The 21,274-nt window shown below is 52.0% G+C and overlaps 2 protein-coding genes across 6 annotated transcripts; one reads left to right on the top strand and one right to left on the bottom strand.

Annotated features, from left to right (window-relative positions):
* Positions 1-866: 866 nt before the first annotated feature.
* BDH2 (3-hydroxybutyrate dehydrogenase 2) lies at positions 867-14,024 on the bottom strand. 5 transcript variants are annotated; one of them, XM_061549711.1, is made up of 10 exons: positions 13,870-14,024; positions 13,005-13,202; positions 9,594-9,672; positions 8,733-8,829; positions 7,848-7,956; positions 7,482-7,542; positions 7,131-7,244; positions 6,671-6,729; positions 1,731-1,823; positions 867-1,053 (listed from the first exon to the last, which is right to left on the bottom strand). In XM_061549711.1, exons 2-10 carry the CDS (start codon positions 13,074-13,076, stop codon positions 1,000-1,002), a joined length of 738 nt encoding a protein of 245 aa, XP_061405695.1. In that variant the 5' UTR covers positions 13,077-13,202; positions 13,870-14,024; the 3' UTR covers positions 867-999. The 5 variants fall into 5 exon arrangements, 4 of the variants coding, with proteins under 4 accessions (XP_061405695.1, XP_061405693.1, XP_061405697.1 ...); XM_061549709.1 differs by having other exon boundaries at positions 13,005-13,077; positions 13,870-13,945; XM_061549713.1 differs by lacking the exon at positions 13,870-14,024 and adding an exon at positions 13,636-13,798 and having other exon boundaries at positions 13,005-13,077.
* A 642-nt stretch (positions 14,025-14,666) lies between these two features.
* On the top strand, positions 14,667-20,341 carry LOC133341236 (serine palmitoyltransferase small subunit A-like). Its single transcript, XM_061549714.1, has 2 exons — positions 14,667-14,833; positions 17,720-20,341. The coding sequence occupies exons 1-2, from the start codon at positions 14,737-14,739 to the stop codon at positions 17,830-17,832; spliced, it is 210 nt and encodes a 69-aa protein (XP_061405698.1). The 5' UTR covers positions 14,667-14,736; the 3' UTR covers positions 17,833-20,341.
* Positions 20,342-21,274: the final 933 nt, after the last annotated feature.

The following is a 21,274-nucleotide window of genomic DNA, read 5'->3' on the forward strand; positions in this document are numbered from 1 at the left end:
TGTGGGTGTTGCCATGTTTCCCATCGGCAGTCCGATTCAACGCCTCACTGAAACCGGCCTGCAGCGTCCCTCAAGGACTTCAGATTGGTCGCCCACAGCTTTGAAATGAAATGAGGAAATTAGTAACCTAATATTTAACACAACTCTTTCACAGTTGTGTGAACAAGGAGAGCCCTGGGGAGTGAAGACTCCAGCCTGGTGTCGGGGTTGTACACATCTTTCTCTTTTTCATTACAGGCTCAGGGCGGGGCTACTCGGGTAGGCACAGTGTTCTCATGCTAATCTTAAATCCACGGGTCGTGTGAAAAGCAATATTTTTTTATCCCAAATTTGTCTCATCTACAACGAAACCTACGTGAGGATTTAATTCTGGCTGTGGCTGCTGCCACCACGGCAGGGCGATACGAGACTGCAGTTATTTTGTTCACAAGCGATTTTAATTTTCCAGTTCGCCGTATATAGAGTAACAAAACCGTATATTCAATTTATAAATGTTTTCAAACAAAACTTTACGAAGATCCGACTCCTGCCCTGGCCGTTCTAAACTCAATCATTCCTGACCTCCTTCCCAGGCCTCCACACCTCAACAAAAGGGCATCTCAGTCACTCTCGTGGACCTTCTCATCTGTATGCAACACCCCCACACCAGCTCATGTGCCTTCACAATGATCCTCATGACCTTCACAATGATCCTCATGACCTTCACAATGATCTTCCTGAAATGGCAATGTGCCAACAACTCCGTCTCCATCACTGCTAATACCCGTGTGTCTCTTCAATGTGTGACAAACAGGCGCAAGTGCTGTGCAGTGTCAGAAGATCGGCCATGGCATCGACTCTGAAACCAAGCATGACAAGAGGCAATATATGCGGATTGCTTTAATTACATTGCAGAAATGATCATAACTTGTGTCATTACATTCGGGATATAATTGCACTACAAATTAAAAATATGCTTGCAATGAAAATCTGATTATGTAAGGCAAATGTTAATCTTCTTCACAGGCTCCATCCCCCATCAATCACCATCTCATTCCCAGTAACGTAGGCAGACTGCAGCAAAAAATGAAATATGCATAATTAAACACAATCCGTACTTTGGTAACGCAGGCCTAAACCCACGCAGGGTTAGATACTGTTGGGTGTGCCCAGGACATCCCATTTCCTGGTGGCACTCGTGCGTGCAGGAATAATTATGTTGGCGCTTCATCAGCCAATTACGTTGAATTGCGCTCCACGTGACAGCCTCCCATGTATACGTTTGTACAGTGAGCAGTGTGACCACCCTGCGTTAGAGAGCGGCCCTGGAAGACGACGTCTCCACTACAGGAGGCCTCGTCCAGGGTTGGGGGGGGAGGGCCCAAAAGCTGGGTGGTGCGCGAGGAAGTGCACCAGATTTTTCAACCGTAGTTTTCAGAATGACATTTCACCAACGCTCTGTAACATTTTACTTTTTGCACAAAATCAGTGTTCTAACATTCTGACAGGCAGTGATATAGCACGTGGAATGTTATAACATAAACAGTTTTTCACACAATATACTGGCAAAGGCATGAAATACCCAAATATATCACAGCCACTGATGACGATACATTGGCATTGCTGTTATAGTGATTTAAAGCAAGGGGAATGTTTAATTTCCAAGGTATTTTATTCGACTGCGTTGAAAAGTGATTGTACAATTGATCACATTGAATATATCGTTGAGTTACACTCTCGCGTGATCGTACCTCGTCAGACGCCAAATAGACACAGAGGTGAGCCACCTCCTCTGGCTTGGCGAGCCGTCCGCTCTTCTGCCTCGCCATGAAGTCCTGCCTCGCCTGCATCGCATCCAACAACACGGCACGGACTCACTCCGGGTCTCCGGGTCTCTCAACTTTAACTCAATCATGTGGTCAACGTCGAGCCACGAGGCAGAGACGTTTCCCTTCACAACTCTCCAAAGCACAGGTACAAAGGCCATTTTGTGATCATAAAGCTTTTAATTCTGGTGAATATACTTTATACGTATAAACCAACTCATTCTCAAGAGCCTTCATATCACCAAGTATGCGACAGGCTACCATTAAACATCGTTGGTCTTTGATTATACAAACTAGTGATGAAATAAAATTAAGGAATTCAGATTAGCACAAAATAAGGCATAATGGATACCATGGCGACAGCGGCGCAGCTGGCTGCAGTCCCGGATCGCTCTCACAGTTTATCAACTGTAACCACACCTCGTACCTTACCCACGTCCTTCTTCACTCACCACCACTCTTCTTACTTTCATCTTCCATTACATTTTTCATATAATTTATTTTGTTTCATTATTTTCATTATTACTTTGGCGTCGCCCGAGTTTTGGGTGGCGGCCGATCCCTGCACCCAAACCCGCCCGCCTCCGTGTTCACTGCACACGCCTCGCGGCGCTACAACAGCCGACAAATGCCGTTTACTGCAGTGCCACACAACTCGCCTCAACTGCCGCATCGCACAGCTGTTGGGCAGTGCGAGTAAACGAGGCCTGTTGCTTCGATTCACGAAGCTGGAGGACGCTGGCTGTATTGTTCATGCGGCGCGGCTTAACATCCGCCCCGGGCACGGTTTCTACCAGCAACGTCCTCACAAGGCACCTCTTCCGGTACCATCAGCGACTGTGAGCTTGGCGTGCCCCAGCATCGCCAGCAAGTGGGAGATCTACGTGCTCCGTCCAACGTTCACCACTATCAGCGAGTGGGAACGCGAAGCAGACTGTCATCTCCTCAACACGAGAGAGTTGGCTTGCCTGCTGCCCAGCACCACCAGTGAACGGGAGCTCTGCGAGGTACGTCCATCCTGCTGCACCACCTGCGAGCTGGAGCACAGAGCGTGGTCAGCTAATCCACTGGACTTCGTGTACTTCTGGCTGCTCCATTGTACGCCCCGCCTGCGTGGTTCTGCACGCCCGTGTACGCGCTCAGCGAGTGTTTACACGGGCGTGTTTGCATCCGCTACGTACGGGGAAGTGCTTGCTGATAGCGTGGAGCTTGGACAACGACACCTCGACTTGCTGCTCAGGGCAGCTGAGCCGCTGATTGGAGTCCATCCGAATCCGGGCCCCTTCATCCGCACCATCGTTGCAGCACGGGCTGATATAATAGGGCTACGACATGCACCATCTCTTCATCATCTGCACCTGCAACCCGCACTCCTGAGGACGCTCTCTGTCCTTGGGCTTCTCCGAGGCCAACGTCGGAGACTGCATCGGCACCGTGGTTGCAGAGGTGGCAGGGGCTGCCGTTCACAGGTCGACCTCAAACCAGCCAACTCCTCTGTTCCCTCGACGCCTCACCTGCACGGATCTTCACATCTACCTTCACATATCCGCCTCGGTCTGCTCAACGCACGCTCCATCACCAATAAATCAGCCCTGATTCACGATACCATCTCGGACCACCACATCGACCTTTTGCTCATCACTGAGACCTGGTGCAGGCAAGACTCCCCGCCAGCTATCTCTCTGGAAGTTGCGCCCCCAGGATACAAGGTTCTACATAAACCTCGCGCAACTAACCAGCGGGGTGGTGGCTTAGCGGTCGTTTACAATGCTCACTTGAAAATTAAAGAGCTCCATCTACCAATGGCTCAGGCCACATTCGAGGTCCAGTCCGTATCCCTTACTACTAACAACGAGTGCTTTAACATTATTTCCATCTATCGCCCTCCAGATGGCAGCATCAACACCTTCGTAAATGAGCTTTCGGAATTCCTATATCTGATTCCTAACCCATCTCACAGGCTCGTGCTTACAGGCGACTTCAATTGCCCCGGCAATACCCCAGCCTCCATCGATAGTCACCTTGAGTCAACTTTGGCCTGCCATAACCTGGTCATCACAAACTCAGGCTCCACCAGAGCTTCGTCAACAAACGTTGAGAGCATGCTCGACCTGGTTCTGGAACCTAACCAGCACCGACGCATCACTGCACTGGGAGTTTTCCAAACTGGTTACTCCGACCACCGCCTTATACTTTCTTCCCTCCATTTTCCGAAGCCAATCACCATCAAATTCACCCGCAACTTGCGTAATTTTAAGGGTATCGAATTTTCTGCTTTTCGTCACCTCCTTGCAAACTCGCTTTCAATGTTATCCCCATCATCGGATCCAACCGTCTGCGCTCTCCAACTAGAAGCTGACATGAGGGCGGCGCTGGACAAACTAGCTCCATTAAAATCACGAACCGCTAGGCAGTCTTCTCACGACACTCACTGGCTCTCAAGAGATGCCATCATTGCTAAGCGAACCAGGAGGCGTCTTGAACGTATCGCATCCCGCAGTGGTCTACCTGCTGATCGACTTGCTTACAGAGTCGCCTGCAGGAAAACTAACAAACTGATCCTTGTCTCACGTTCCTCCCACATTGAGGAACGCATCAAAAAAGCAACCGGAAACCCGCGCATTCTATGGAAAACTCTCAAAGATCTTCTCCATCCTGGTAGCACCATGGTCCCTCACCTTAGCGATCCCCTTGCCTCACTGAAACTTGCCACCTCTTTTAATACTTACTTCAACAACAAGCTAATCGCCGTCGCAAACTCGTGCACGTCTACTGACACATTGCACCATTGTACCCCGCTCATGGTACCTAAAATTGTAAGCACTAACCCAGACACTCTTCTAACTATGCTAAAGCCTGTGTCTACAAAAGACGTTTTCGCTTTAATTGAATCACTTCCTTTGAAGTCATCTCCACTCGACGTGCTCCCAGGTTCCTTGTTCAAGCAATGTGCTCCGGAACTCGCCATCATGATCAGGAACATCGCAAATGCCTCCTTCTCTTCGGGGTGTTTTCCGTCCAACCTCAAATCTGGCCTGGTTTCTCCCTTGTTAAAGAAACCAAATCTAGATCCGGATGACCCATCTAGTTATCGTCCCATCACTAACCTCTCAAACCTCTCTAAACTCCTTGAACGACTAGCCCTCGCCCAGCTACAACCACACGTCACCTCCTCCGCAAACTACTGCAACTTCCAGTCAGCTTACCGTCAAAACTATTCCACAGAAACAGCACTCACTAGGGTGCTCGATGACATTTTAACGATCGTTGATTCCGGCTCAACTGTTGCACTTGTAAGTCTGGACATTTCGTCAGCCTTCGACACCATCAACCATTCGCTCCTTACTTCCCTCCTGAAATCCGACTTCGGTATATGCGGCTCAGCACTCAAGTGGATAGCTTCGTACCTTTCTGACCGGCAATCCTCAGTCAGGGTGGGCATGTCCACATCGCCTGAAACAAGAGCATTATGCGGGGTTCCCCAGGGCTCTGTTCTAGGTCCCCTGCTCTTCACAGCCTACACTTCCCCGATCGGCCGACTCATTGCAAGCTTCGGTGTTAAGCATCACTCATACGCGGATGACACGATTCTATTCACCGCCATCGATTCTAGCAATGCATCTGGATTCGAGAGGCTCTCGGAATGTACCACCGCCGTGCAACAATGGTTCACTGCACACAACCTAGCCCTTAATCCGAAAAAGTCAGTGGCCATCATGTTAGGTACCAAGCAACGTCTCAATTCAGCAGCACTCCCCACACACATACACATCTTTGGTCATAGCATCAAGTTCACCAACCACTTCAGCTACCTCGGTGTCATCCTAGATTCAACTTTATCCTTCGACCGTCAAACCAACCATATCATCAGCTCATGTAACTTTCACCTGAAGGCTCTTAGACACATACGTCCTCTCATCTCTACTGAAATTGCCAACACTTTGGCATGTTGCATAGTTGGGTCTCGCCTTGACTATTGTAACTCCGTCCTTGTCCGGACCTCCGCTGGCAACCTAAGGAAGCTTCAAAGACTACAAAATAACCTAGCACGCGTCGTCATTGCCCACACTCATCCCCGCCTCGACTCACTAGCTCGTCTCCGCGCTCTCAACTGGCTCCCCATTGCCAGTAGGGTCACATACAAGACCGCCTGCCTCTGCCACAATGCCTTCATATCCACCTGCCCGCCATATCTTTCTTCATTACTGACAACTTGCAGCTCAGCACATGGCAGATGCCTGCGCAGCGCGACTCACGACCTCCTCTCAATACCAAGATCCAGGATGGTCATGTCTACGCGCCGCTTCTCGGTGGCAGCCCCAACAGTCTGGAACGATATCCCTCTGCACATTCGCAGCATCACCTCAATCGCCTCCTTCAAGAGACACTTAAAAACTCACCTCTACAATCATGCTTTTGAGCGACTCTGAGCTTGGCTCCGCGCCTCTGAGTTGCGGCCACTACGTCTGCAAATTTGCGCGCGTTACAAATTGTATTATTATTATTAATGCTTGTCATAAGCATGGTTTTATGGCTTCAGGGTGCAGGAGACAATGGTCCTTGAGTCATGGCCATGCGCTTTCTGGCTGCGACACAAACTCGTGACAAGAGAATGCAATACATTGAGCACAATCACAAATAATTCTTATTCTGAAATAAATAAATCTTGTTTACTAACGCAGATTTCATCCTATTTGTGAAGGATGCAGAAAAGCAAATCCAATTTCGATTGTGAGATTGAGATTCACTGGAGGTGCTCTGCCATTCCCCTGGTGGTACCGATGTACTCGACAGCGCAAGTGTGTCTCTCCACCTAAGTGTCAAGAGTGTCACTCGGTAACACTTAAGCACAGCTGAGTTTCTACCTTTTCTGGGTCAGGCTGAGCATTGATGCGCTCTTGCAGTGACGGAGTGTCCACCGTGCCTGCAAGAGAACAACCCAACAACGCGTGTCACTCAATCCCATCACAAGACTCAAGCGGAACGACATCTTCCAATTCAGCTGTTATTTCACGAGTGTGGCTATGTCACTTTTCTGACAAGATCGGTCGACTCGAACACTGACGATTGCGTCTTACACAAGACTCCGGGACAACAGCATTGAGGCAGCACGAAGGGAAGCTGAGCGTGAACCCTGTCATATGGAGCTCTAGCCTGATTGAAGTGAGGACATTTAGAATTACTTTGACAGCAAGGCCTTGATACAAGTAAAAAGACTCGCAAGATCCAGGCAAAGGCCTAACCGGTCCTCAAGGGGGCCTGAAGAAATGGCCTGGTCTTGTGAACGACGGGATTAGAACGCTGTTCAGAACGAACTTCACTCACCAGGACAGACAGCATTGCAGCGAATGCCTTCCGTTAAAAAGTCCGCAGCCACAGATTTTGTGAGTCCTATGATGGCCGCCTTTGAGGTGCTGTACACACAGCGGTTGGCCACGCCTGCGAGCACACGAACAAGGGCGAGTTGAACACCAAGCAGCCAGCAACCTTGAGAAGATCCACCGCCACCCATAACCAGAGGTTCCTATCAATAGCAAGACACTGCTCCACACTGGCCCACTTTTTAGACAATTCAGTGAGTGTAAATTTAAATGGGATACCTTACCCAATTCCACAAATGACAATATAGCACAGGAAACAAATTGACATGAATAAGTCTCGGTAATTTATTCTCACCTTTGATGCTGGATGCCACAGATGCCATGTTGATGATGGAGCCCGACTTCTGAGCCAGCATCTGCATGAAAGGAACCAACATGGGTTCTGGGAAATTGGTCGATTGTTGAATCCATAACCGGAGGCCATGATCATCGTCAGCTGATAAACTCTCCGTATGCCCTATACCCCTCACCTCGTAATAGCCGAGTGCCTCATCACACCGACCAGCCATCTCGAGATTATTGATGTCCTATTCGATTAGAACCTGAGTTTCGACTTTCATATTTAGTCCATTGTCAGGATTTCCAATCACCAATGGTGGTCAAGGCACCAGTAAACACATATGTGTAACCAACTCACATCCACGTTCAATGTTCAGGGTACCTTGGGTAGGAACGCACGGATCATGTAGTACATCCCCTTAACGTTGAGGTTCATGGTGAAATCCCAGTCTTTCTCCTCGCAGTCCAAAATAGTTCCATGGTGGACAAACCTGTGCAGAGTACAATAATAAATGAGCACCTAATCAAACTGCGTGTGCTCCAGGGTGTTAAGAGTGGAATGGTTGCGTGTAGATGAATGGTTTACAAGTCGGCCAAGGACGATGTGGTCATGCTGCACCCGGCTCGCAGTCGGAAGGCTGCGAGAGTTCAAATCGTAGCCACGGCTTTCAGGGCCGCTTATCTGGTCAATGAAATGAGTGCCACTTTTTGGGAAGTCAGCGGAGGTCGTCTTGGGTCACGCCGAATCTCCACCACTGATTCAAGGTGCCATCGCAGGCGAGTGCTGCCCAATTGGGCAGACAACTGTTAGACATTGTCCAATAGTTTTATGTTGCCATTGTGGGAGATTGTGTGTAAGCAAGTAATCGACATTGATCTATTTCACCACGATTCTGATGAGACTTATTTTAAATCAGTCCAGAGAATTGTGGAGTTTCCACCACTTGTGCATTATGGTTAACTAGGATGAGGACTGCCTGGGGCAGGTTTCATTACAGTTTGAACAGGGGATACATTTTGCCTCAGTATGGGTTATAAGGCACAATCCGACTGCTTTTGTAAAAATCTATATCAAATTACATTTCGACAATTTTAACTATTACTGAGTTGATTGAGGTTTTATTACAGAGACAAACACAAATTAAGTGCAAGCCTCGTGTTGATGAATATATTGGGAATCAGTGTCGTCTGGTTTATATCAGAACGTTCTTCAGTTAGAGTGTGACGTATGCACGACGATACGGGCTCATTCTTGCATTGTCAGTACCCTGCACAGTTGAACAAGACGTCCACTTTGTCAATATTGGCAGCGAGAGCCTCGATCTGATCCTTGCTCGTCACATTCAGGACTCCAACCTCTATGCCTGCACTTCACCATATTCCAACGCAAAGAGGTACAATGCATTATCCATCTAATTTATAATTACTTTACAAATAACTCCCCATACATTGCCAGCCAAGGGGATTGTCTGACCATACTTCACCATGCTGGTCAGTGTGGGCTGGGGAAAGGGGGGAGAATCCCATAAAGTACCACTTTGTAGCAAGTGGACAGTGGTTATCCTGTGGAGAGAATGGCTCAGTAGGACGTGTAATTTCCACGCGTGGCTCAGGTGCAGAGTTGAGCACCGCTCACCACCAACACAAGCAAGAAGACGGCACTTTGAATCACTGGTTTCTGTGTGTGGTTATGCACGTACGAAGGAATGGTAATTTTACTCATTAAACAAGATTATCCAAGTATCTGCCTTAATCAAATCACCTGGAATGTACCCGTATCTCATCGGATCTCAGAAATAGGACTGGACCTGGATAGTACTGGGATGGGGGCCACCGTGCACAATAGGTGGCCAGCAGAAGGCAATACAGCAACATCATATTTGACTGTACTCCGTGCCGATGCTCCCCACCTACACGAACGTGAAGGATAAAGTATCGTCAAACAATTCCCACGAGCCACAGAGTGTGGACAGTCCCCCAGCCCGCAGTTGACTGACTAAAGGCTGTCCGTGCACACCCAAGTCCACGTACGGTATGAAGACAGCGTAAAAAAAGAAACTTGGCACCTCCGTGTTTATTTATGACCCTCAAAGTGACAAGTCTACAATTTGTGCATGTGATTGCATACCTGGAATTTGCTCCAACTCCTTCAGGGCTTCCCCATTGATGTCTGTGGCAATCACCTTGGCCCCTTCTTTCGCAAATGCCTGTGGTGTTTTTGCAAGCGGTGAGGGAAGCGGCCACATGCAGTGGTGTGTGCATTAGTAGATTGGCCGCATAAGCTCCAAAAAGCACAACGATGTCCATCCTATTAAGAGGATAACAATGAGTTGCAACCGGACTTGCTGCAAGGTAAACCAGCATCTGCAATCTGCGGGTTTTACCGTTGGAGCAAGACGGAATCTTGAAACTGTAAAAACTGTCAACCGCAATAACCAGGGCCCTTGTGTAGGGTCAGCACTCTTGAGGTTGGTGGAGGAGGCAGGAGGTGAGAGACAAGCTTAGATTGACGAGCAAAGAATTGAATATTTGGGCAGAGCCGTCCCTAGGCTACAGCGAATCGGAGCGATCGCCCCGGGCCCGAGCTTTTGTGTGGGGGGGGGGGGGGCGCTTCGACGTCACAGTGCCAGATGTGATACTTCCGATTTAGTGTGAAGGCGTCGGGGGCCCACACAGTGGGATTTCCCACGGCCCCGCACTCCCCAACGGACGGCGCTGGATGTGGTCGAGGGTGCGATGGGGACCCGAGAGTGGGGAGTGGGTGGGGAGTGAGTGGGGAGAGAGTGGAGAGTGGGTGGGGAGAGAGTGGTGAGTGAGTGGGGAGTGAGTGGTGAGAGAGTGGGGAGTGAGTGGGGAGTGAGTGGGGAGAGTGGGGAGTGAGTGGTGAGTGGGTGGTGAGTGAGTGGGGAGAGAGTGGGGAGTGGGTGGGGAGAGAGTGGTGAGTGAGTGGGGAGTGGGTGGGGAGTGAGTGGGGAGTGAGTGGTGAGTGAGTGGTGAGAGAGTGGGGAGTGAGTGGAGAGAGTGGGGAGTGGGTGGGGAGTGAGTGGGGAGTGAGTGGTGAGTGAGTGGTGAGAGAGTGGGGAGTGAATGGGGAGTGAGTGGGGAGAGTGGGGAGTGAGTGGTGAGTGAGTGGGGAGTGGGTGGTGAGTGAGTGGGGAGAGAGTGGAGAGTGGGTGGGGAGTGAGTGGGGAGAGAGTGGAGAGTGGGTGGGGAGAGAGTGGGGAGTGGGTGGGGAGAGAGTGGGGAGTGGGTGGGGAGTGAGTGGGGAGTGAGTGGTGAGTGAGTGGTGAGAGAGTGGGGAGTGAGTGGGGAGTGAGTGGGGAGAGTGGGGAGTGAGTGGTGAGTGAGTGGGGAGTGGGTGGTGAGTGAGTGGGGAGAGAGTGGGGAGTGGGTGGGGAGAGAGTGGTGAGTGAGTGGGGAGTGGGTGGGGAGTGAGTGGTGAGTGAGTGGGGAGTGAGTGGTGAGAGAGTGGGGAGTGAGTGGGGAGAGAGTGGGGAGAGAGTGGGGGAGTGGGTGGGGAGAGAGTGGGGAGTGAGTGGGGAGTGAGTGGTGAGTGAGTGGGGAGTGAGAGTGGGGAGAGAGTGGGGAGTGGGTGGGGAGAGAGTGGGGAGTGAGTGGGGAGAGAGTGGGGAGTGAGTGGGGAGTGAGTGGTGAGTGAGTGGGGAGAGAGTGGGGAGAGAGTGGGGAGTGGGTGGGGAGAGAGTGGGGAGTGAGTGGGGAGAGAGTGGGGAGTGAGTGGGAGTGAGTGGTGAGTGAGTGGGGAGTGAGTGGGTGAGTGAGTGGGGAGTGAGTGGGGAGTGAGTGGGGAGTGAGTGGTGAGTGAGTGGTGAGAGAGTGGGGAGTGAGTGGGGAGAGTGGGGAGTGAGTGGTGAGTGAGTGGGGAGAGAGTGGGGAGTGGGTGGGGAGAGAGTGGTGAGTGAGTGGGGAGTGGGTGGGGAGTGAGTGGGGAGTGAGTGGTGAGTGAGTGGTGAGAGAGTGGGGAGTGAGTGGGGAGAGTGGGGAGTGAGTGGTGAGTGAGTGGGGAGTGGGTGGTGAGTGATTGGGGAGAGAGTGGGGAGTGGGTGGGGAGAGAGTGGTGAGTGAGTGGGGAGTGGGTGGGGAGTGAGTGGGGAGTGAGTGGTGAGTGAGTGGTGAGAGAGTGGGAGTGAGTGGGGAGAGTGGGGAGTGAGTGGTGATGTGAGTGGTGAGAGAGTGGGGAGTGAGTGGGGAGAGTGGGGAGGTGAGTGGTGAGTGAGTGGGGAGTGGGTGGTGAGTGGGGAGAGAGTGGGGAGTGGGTGGGGAGAGAGTGGTGAGTGAGTGGGGAGTGGGTGAGAGTGAGTGGGGAGTGAGTGGTGAGTGAGTGGTGAGAGAGTGGGAGTGAGTGGGGAGTGGGTGGGAGAGAGTGGTGAGTGAGTGGGGAGTGGGTGGGGAGTGAGTGGGGAGAGTGGGGAGTGAGTGGTGAGTGAGTGGGGAGTGGGTGGTGAGTGAGTGGGGAGAGAGTGGAGAGTGGGTGGGGAGAGAGTGGGGAGTGAGTGGGGAGTGGGTGGGGAGAGAGTGGGGAGAGAGTGGAGAGTGGGTGGGGAGAGAGTGGGGAGTGAGTGGTGAGAGAGTGGGGAGTGAGTGGGGAGTGAGAGTGGTGAGTGAGTGGTGAGAGAGTGGGGAGAGAGTGGGGAGTGGGTGGGGAGAGAGTGGTGAGTGAGTGGGGAGTGGGTGGGGAGTGAGTGGGGAGTGAGTGGTGAGTGAGTGGTGAGTGAGTGGGGAGTGAGTGGGGAGAGTGGGGAGTGAGTGGTGAGTGAGTGGGGAGTGGGTGGTGAGTGAGTGGGGAGAGAGTGGGGAGTGGGTGGGGAGAGAGTGGTGAGTGAGTGGGGAGTGGTGGGGAGTGAGTGGGGAGTGAGTGGTGAGAGAGTGGAGAGTGGGTGGGGAGTGAGTGGGGAGAGAGTGGAGAGAGGGTGGGGAGAGAGTGGGGAGAGAGTGGAGAGTGGGTGGGGAGAGAGTGGGGAGTGAGTGGGGAGTGGGTGGGGAGAGAGTGGAGAGTGGGTGGGGAGAGAGTGGGGAGTGAGTGGGGAGTGGGTGGGGAGAGAGTGGGGAGTGAGTGGTGAGAGAGTGGGGAGTGGATGGGGAGAGAGTGGGGAGTGGATGGGGAGAGAGTGGGGAGTGGGTGGGGAGAGAGTGGGGAGTGAGTGGTGAGTGAGTGGTGAGAGAGTGGGGAGTGAGAGTGGTGAGTGAGTGGTGAGTGGATGGGGAGAGAGTGGGGAGTGGGTGGGGAGAGTGGGGAGTGAGTGGTGAGTGAGTGGTGAGAGAGTGGGGAGTGAGAGTGGTGAGTGAGTGGTGAGTGGGTGGGGAGTGGGTGGGGAGAGAGTGGGGAGTGAGTGGTGAGTGAGTGGTGAGAGAGTGGGGAGAGAGTGGGGAGTGGATGGGGAGTGGGTGGGGAGTGAGTGGGGAGTGGGTGGGGAGAGAGTGGGGAGTGAGTGGTGAGTGGGTGGTGAGTGGGTGGGGAGTGAGAGTGGTGAGTGATTGGGGTCCATTGGATGAATGCGCGTGCGGTGGAGGCGGCACTCACGATGGCGCAGGCCCTGCCGATGCCCTGTCCCGCGGCGGAGAGGACCACCACCTTCCCGTCGAGGCGGCCCATCCTGTGGCGCCGCGTACACGCGGATGGGGCACAGTGACTCGGCCTCGTGTCACCCCGGGGAGGTGGACGACACACAGGGAACACGACACTCCCCGTGCCCCCCGAGGCCAGTCAGCGTACTCCACTCTGAAGTGCCCAAACGTACGGGAAGGCCATTCGATATATGGCTGACATGATGCAACAAGTCGTTCCGCAAAACATAATTGAGCGTAAGTTACCACCCTTTTATCACTCCATGTAACGTGGCTATTTGACCATACTTCACCATGCCCGTCAGTGCGGCCCGGTAAAGAGGGTGCCCAGGGCCGGTTCAGATCTCTCTGCCACTGGCGTAGCCACGGACAATCGTCGGACACGGCTCACTGGCAGATACCACATTGCACCAACCACTGCGTCACCGTTCCCCACAATTAATACATTTCATGTGATTAACGGCGTTCTTAGGGGAGAAAACCTCTTGTCTATGCGATTACATCTTTCAAATAATGGATGACTGAGATACAATTAGACTTCAAGACACACAGCGTGTGACAATGCGAGCAGATTGTATGGAACCTACAAGGGGAGAAGTTCCTCTCCGATAGCGCGGGTGCAGCGCGTGCAGTCTCTCTCGTGTGGCCCAATGGCATTCGGGTGCAGCGGACAGAGACCGGTGGTGGTGGGTCTCTGTGGTGGGTCTCTGTGGTGGTTCTCTGTGGTGGTTGCGGGTGTCTGTGGTTGTGGTTGCGGGTCTCTGTGGTGGTTGCGGGTGTCTGCGGCGGGCTGCAGGTCAACAGAGCGCCGCCGAACGCACCTGGCCCAGAGCAGCCCGGGAAGCGCGGCGCCCCGTCTCGGCCTCTCTCCGCCCCGCCCCGTGCCCACACAAGGGCAGGCCCCGCTCACGCCCCGCCCCTCCAGGCGCGTTCTCATCGGTGATTGGCTGCTGCTGTCAGCTCTCCCCCACCCTCCACCCCCCACGGCGACGCGTGTCAATCACGAGTCACGTGACGCGCGCGAGGCTGTGGTCACGTGACGTCGGTGGCGTGACACGACGCGCGGGGCGGAGTCACGTGACGTCCCCGTGACGCACGCGCGAGGCGGGAGTCACGAGGCCGCGTGACGGGGGGGGGGGGTGGAGACGCAGCCGCCTCGGGGTCACCGCGACTTGCCGCCTGCCCCCACCCCACCATCACGGGACAGAACGTGTCCGTGCTGTCACGTGTCCGTGCTGTCACGTGGTCGTAAAATAACATGCTGAGCTGAAACTTGCGAAGGCGCATCCGCGTGTCACCATGGCAGCAACTAATTTTTTAAAATCCGAACGCGAACTCATTCACGTGTTGGCCGCTCGTCCCGGCTGCCGATGCCGCCGCTTTTGATCCTCGTTACCACGGCGACCGCTGTTCCAGGGAAAGTAAACAACCCCGGTTGCCGCGGCGACGACGCGCGTGCTTGCTCACGTGGTCAGCACGTGACCCCCCGCGGCGCGCGCGCTGCACCTGGCGGGGCGGGGTCACCGAGTCGTGTCCCCGCCCCCCCCGGTGCCCCCCCCCCCCCGGTGCCCCCCCCCGGTGCCCCGCCCCCCCGGTGCCCCCCCCCCCCGGTGCCCCGCCCCCTCCCGTCGGGCTGACAGGAAGCGGCGCGCGCCACGCACGGGGCGCGACACGCGCAGTCGCTCGGCATGGCGGGAGCCTCGCGGAGCCTCTCGGCGCTCTACACGCAGTACCTGCTCGTCACGGCGCTCTACATGCTCGAGCCCTGGGAGCGCGCCGCCTTCAGTATCCTCCCGCTGCGGACATCGGGACCCCCCCCCAGCTCCCTCGACCGCGCGGCGCTCTCACGGCTCCTTCCTCGTGCCCCTCTCCCTGCTCACTGGTTCCCCACTTCCGACTCGCGCCCTCCATGCGCCCTCGCCTTGCTCTCGTCACTCTCTCTTCGCTCGAGTCGCCTCTCGCTCCCACTCTCTGCTCTCACCATCCACACGCGACTCTGCTGGCTGAGCTGTCAAGTTGAGGACACTGCGAATGAATGCGTGAGAGAGAGAGAACAGCGCGAGTCTGGCTTGCTGGGCCATGGGCGCGGGGAGGTGTTGGGTGCGAACAGTCGTTGGCGCGGTGCGCTCTGAAGTACACTAAACTAGACTCTGAACTAGACTCTGAACTTGACACTGAACTAGACTCTGAAGTACACTCTGAACTCGACTCGCTGAACTCGACTCGCCCTCACGCCCGCGAGGGTTCCGCACGGGCTCTGTCCCCGCGTGTAATAGCAGCAGCAGCAGCAGCACTGCGAGCGCCGCGGGCAGGGCTCGGATTGCGATGTCGCGGTACGCTGTTGCTGCTGCCCACCACGACGAGAGGGCTTCAGCAGGGAGAGAGTTCGTGTCGTCCTTCTGCCCCCCCCCCCCCCTCGTTGTGTGTCTACGTCGTGAACGTCGCGGCGTGCGCTGTAGCCAGCCGAGCTACTCGGAGGTGCGGACTGCAGTGATAGACCACACGGCCTTGAGTTTGGGTTGCACTGCGCTACTGTTGCTTGCCTTTAATGTCCAATATCTCTGCGGGTGTCCGCGTGTACGCATCTCTGTGTCTGCGGGTTTACCCTACGATGCACAGTGTGGGTAGCATGGCCACAGTCACACTGCTCGCTGTGTCTCTTGCCCTCGCCTCGGCCCTCAGGGGCCTCAAATGGACGTCGTTTGAAAGTCCGTGAGGTTTGGTGGTGGTGGTGCTGATGAGGAGGAGTGGGGAGCGTGAGGTCTGGTGGTGGTGGTGGTGCTGATGAGGAGTGGGGAGCGTGAGGTCTGGTGGTGGTGGTGATGAGGAGGAGGAGGAGGGAACGTGAGGCACACGCCAAGAGCCGTGACATGAGCCTTCTAAAGTTCGTGCCGCACAGGCTGTGCAGTGGTGATAAAGTGACTGTGATTATTGTGGAGAGTGATGAGTGTGGTTGTGATGAGTGCTGTGTTAAGTGATTGAGTGTAGGATCGGGGTGTGGTGGTTGCGATGGTGATGGTTATTATGGGATTAGCAAGATCGGTCGTGTGGCGGTTCGCTCGCTGCGCTACGAACCCTTAACACTCGAGGTCGATTTACAATCACGGCCAACACCAGTGACGATTATTTGAACCAGTCTTGGGCCTCTCCCCTCGGTCGACTCAGCCTCAAATGAGTTCCTGGTGTGACGAGACAAAGGCGGTTGAGTGCGGTGTTGGCCACAAATACCCCCCCCCATCATGTACCATGCCGTCCTTCATAGGTGCTCGCTAACAGCACTTGTCCCAGCAGTGTGTTAAGGCTATAAAGAAGGGAGTTTTGGTATATGGTTCACCATAGGTTTGTGGTGGGAGCGATGTAAGTCAATATTTGTGGCGAGTGATGATTCTGCTGTGAGAGCGGGCTGGGTGTGCTGAGTGCTGGTTCTGACTGCACAGGGCATCCCCGCCATGAGAGGGGGGGGGTGATGTGACTCACCCAACCTGTTCTTGGGTAATGTCACCTGAGCTTGGGTCTTGCTTTGTTGGCCCGCACTCTCTTCCGTGAGTCGTGAGAGAGGTGGCTTCCTTGTCGCCGCTGTGGACGACGCGTCTGGGAGGCTGCATGGCAAGTGCAGCCTTAGCAGGATGAGATAATTGCGGGTAAATTGAATTGAGGATAATAAGATTAGTCGCACGTGATGCCTCTGTCACTGTGACCAAAGGGAAGCCACGTGGTGCTTCACCCTGTCCATAAAAATCACGTTCTGCAGGAGTCTGATGTCGAGGAGGCTTTCTGTTTCTCACCGAAGCTGAGTGAATAAATTACGCGAGGTCCTTTGGCAGGGGCGTGCGGATCAGAAGCCGTTCTCAGCACCTCCCTTGGCAAGCTAACCGCGTGGCTTGTGGCACGAGTTAAACTCATGACATGACAGCGTCTGATTGGGAATGCATCGCTGTTAAATGCTTCGTTGCTTCTGAACAAGCAGGTTTTGCTGCCCATGGTGGATCAAACGGTGCCCATCTGAGTCGTCTCTTGACGTTCAACCTCATCACTGGAGTTATGAAGTAGTGTGAAATATTTATTTGTAGCTGCTCCTTGCATTATAGTAGCAAATCTTCCACTCGAGGCGTCAGTTGTCTAATTTTCATACAGATTTGCATTCACAATTTCCTTCTTTTGCATTCCGTTTGAAAAACGATCAACAGGCTACGATTGTGTGTTGTTAAGTGTTTGCCGTTCCACGGCATCCGTGTAACTGAGTGGACTCCGCTCGGTCCACCAGGATCCGCGTGTTGTATTGGTGCCATCATTGCTGATGGGTTGTACCTCGCTGCATTCACAGATTCCTAATATCATTGCACGAAAACCCAAAACAGGTGTTCCTTTTAGAACTCCTAAACGTCCACAATGTACACAAGTATGACGTTAGAGTACATAATTTATACTCAAGTGTAGACTAATGCATGTTTCTATCTTGATCGTGGAGCCACCATTGGTGTTTTTTTCCACTTTGTGTGTTTAAATTATCTCCGTTATGAATGATCTTAGAAGTGAAGTTTTCTTCTGCCGTGTTGATTCTGCTCTTGCTCGGTGGCGAGCAGAGTGCTCGAGCGCTTTGTGTGATCGGGGTCTGTGGCCGGCACGCGGTCCACGTGGTGGTTGGTACGTTCCCTTGACCGTGCCGCTCAGACCTGCTGCTGGTGATCATCATGGCCATGGTGCTGTACACCACGTTCATCTTCATGCCGCAGCACGTGTCCGCAGCGCTCGGCTACCTGCGCTCTGGGGAGCTGGAGCTGTGAGCGCAGGCGTGCTCGCCGCACGCACGCCTACGGGGGATGATGGGAGGAGAGGGCCGTGGGGATGAAGAGGAGGCCCACGTGCCCTCCCCAGCCACGACCTCAACAACCCAAGCTGACGCACACAACAACTCTTCATTCACAGTGTAACTTCGGCATCTGGGGAACGCGAGAGTCCTTTTGTACAAAATTTTGCACATTGGAGAAATGGGTCCATATGTTATATAAAGTCATGCTTTTGTTTTAAAAACTCTTTGAAACCCTCCCTCTTGGATGGTGTTCATTATTTGTATACAATTTTGTATTCTTTGGAAGCAGGCTCGGCTTCATACTGTATTTTTCATACTGTCAGAAACTCCTATGCATTGCATTATAAGCTGCAGGCACTTGTGTAGGCAGCGCAGCAAGCAGGTGCAGCGAGCATGTGCAGCAATCTGCACTGACCAGCACACAGTCCCTTGTGTCCCGCTCTGCTTGTCCATCGTAACCCCCCCCACCCCCCCCACGTGTGATGGCAGATGTTCGCACCACAATGGGTTTCTTCATCTCATCCCCGTATTTCTTAATCATTTTAACAATTTGTATCTGGGAGGCTGCATGTGCATCGTTATATATATATTAGCGTGCAGCTGGAGCTAAAATGAGGTGTGTGCAGTGGTGGTGCAGTGCTTAGCACACTGCGCTATGAGCCTGGCAACCCGAGTTAAATTCCCCGTCACAACTAACATTGGTGAGTGATTTCCAAACCAGTCCTTGCTTCCCTTCACCAATCCCCACTCACCAGTGTGGTGAAGTATGGTCAAACAACCTTCCCAACCAACACGCCATAAGGGGACCTTGAAATCAGTGGGTTTACAAAACTTGAAATTATATATTTCCCTCCAAAAATCTATCTAGGGATAAAATTAAGGGAAGTAATGATTATATGATTTTAAATCTTGCTTTACCAAAAAAAATAATTATATTTTAAGCCCTACTTGTATTGGGGTACCAGGCCAATGTCACCATAAACTGCCTTATGTGTTCAGACACGTTACGAACCAGAAGTGCCAACATTCCTGACAACGTCACGGTCTCTTGGTGGACAATCTGTTTCCAGCCAGCGCGCCTCACCGAGCGTGCCACCCATGGCTGTCACCAAGCTGACAGTCCTTGCAATGATAGCAGTCATTTGAGTTCCTAAGTTTGCTGTCTTTATTGCACCATTCTGAAAAGAAATATATTTTAGAAAGTCTTTTGGAAGAAATGGAAGATTACGTAGCTTAATTTATTAATATTATTTGGGTCTTTCGGTAAAGCCGCGTAGATAGAAACATAATTGTAATAAATCACGACGTTTCGATCGCAACATGAGCGATCGTATTTTTCACCTGAAGACGATTGCTTGTGTTGCGATCGAAACGTAATTTATTTTTTATGTTTCTATCTACGTGACTTTACCGAAAGACCCAAGAATATAAATTACTGCAGTCATGAAAGCTTTAAGTCAAGATTTAATTTATTATGGCAAGCCTGCTTTTATTCTGTATTTGGTTTGGAATATTTGAGAGTGCAAACATTTGCTGGTGTCACTTGTGGTTGAACTATTTATGATGAATATTAATCCAAAGAGAGATTTACACTGGACACATGTTTATAACTTATAATAGCAGTTTATTAAAGTGCACTTATATTCTGCAGAGAATATTTTATTTTAAGATGGCCCATTACACAATGTTTGAATATTTTGGTTCATTTTATTGATGCTTTGAAATATCTACTGTATTTTAAACATCGCAAGTACAGTGAATTAATGGCTGCAAGTCATCACGGTGTATCTTTGCTGCTTATGCAGTGATTACAGGTCTCTCTCTCTCGCTTTATGCGGGTATGGTTTGTGTGATTTCGCGTATCTGCGGCTAACGTATTTCTACCTTAAATTCCCTTCATGCGGTTTTAATTCACTCGCATGCGGCTATTTAGTCGGACGTGGGGCAACATTGTAGGTACTGTACACGCTACTCAGCAGGCAGCTGTCGTGCGGTGCGCTATGGGTTGCGTGACTGCGTGGTCTATAGTATGCGATTTCACTTTGTGCGCTCTTGGAATGCATCTACTCCCGCATAAAGCAAGGAAATCCAGTATTCCTTCCCGACTGCCCGGGCATATATTGTTTTGCATTTAAAATCATCATCATGTGCATCCCTGGTATAAGCTTGGTAGGTGTGTTTTTAAAGACAACTCTGCAGTGTAGCCAAACCAGAACTGGCATCCAGGTCTCGGTGACGACGATACTGCCCTGTTACGCAGCCATTGAGTTGGCATTTGAGGTGACACGAATTGAGTGCAGATACCAGCAGGGCAGAGCCGAGCTGGGTGACTGGGGCAGGGTGGCAGGCCTGCTGTGTAATGCACGCCAGCAGACGTGCAGGGGTCGAAATTGTACTGTCTCGTCAGCTAGAAAAAGATAACAGTTTGTTGTGATCTCAATAATTTCCGCGGTTTTTAAGAAATAAAATTGTACTAATCCAGATATTTTTATTCCGTGTCACTGATGATGCGTGCTTGAAAAAGGCACAGCCACCCATCACTGCCGACATTCTACAACAACTCAACACATTTCATCATAACACTGCCATGCAAGGGAAGCGGAGAGGTGATGTTTGGGAATGGCCCTTTATTCGTAGCACTCTACAGTAAACTAATTTACCACACAAACATCGTTTGCACCACCGATGAGCACGGTTGGCTACGTACGGTGCAAAAGAAGTTCAACATAGATACAACGAATAGTGCATAGAAAGTCCAGTTATATAGCAAGCGGAACAAAGCATGTTGAGGAAGACGAGAAATATACGGACATGCTACATCAAAGGTTTAACACAACTCTCAAGCGATTAAGAAAATAAAATGGAGAACACAAGACGACCACGATTGAGAATTTCATCAACAATGGTGGCGTGAAAGCGGTGCGGTGCAGTTTTGCATAAACAACGCGATATAAAAACGTAACTATTGTTACTCTCTCTGATTGATCAACTTCCGTGTTAATGCTTTCACGCTCCCGTTCCTGTTGTGGCTAACTCCAGTTATTTTCCTCGCGTTCTCAGAGTTTCCCCAATATTTTCGCGGAGTGCTCTGTGCCGTAGATATTGTTGCCTTTGTGCATTCCTTTTCATTCTGCTTTCTCTTTTATTCTACATACTTGTGGTTTCATATACCCCCTGCCCCTCTACTTTCAGTGTGCTGTCAATTGTTGTGATATCGTTATCTCATTGCATCTGATGTCGACAACAAATTCATCATCTTGCATCTCTGGGGAATTGAATCCATTGTTGAGAGCCGTCTCAGTTCCCCTGCCTCGTGGACTCTGGATATTGGCTGCGTGTTTCTGGCCTCTCATTGTTTAAGTGCAACGAGTGGTGAAGGCCACGTGCGACGCGTGCCAGGACATTGCCACCATTTC

This window comes from Lethenteron reissneri, chromosome 11, assembly GCF_015708825.2.
Source record: "Lethenteron reissneri isolate LAM-NWPU_2019-01 chromosome 11, ASM1570882v1, whole genome shotgun sequence".
In the NCBI taxonomy this organism is placed as follows: Eukaryota; Metazoa; Chordata; class Hyperoartia; order Petromyzontiformes; family Petromyzontidae; genus Lethenteron; species Lethenteron reissneri.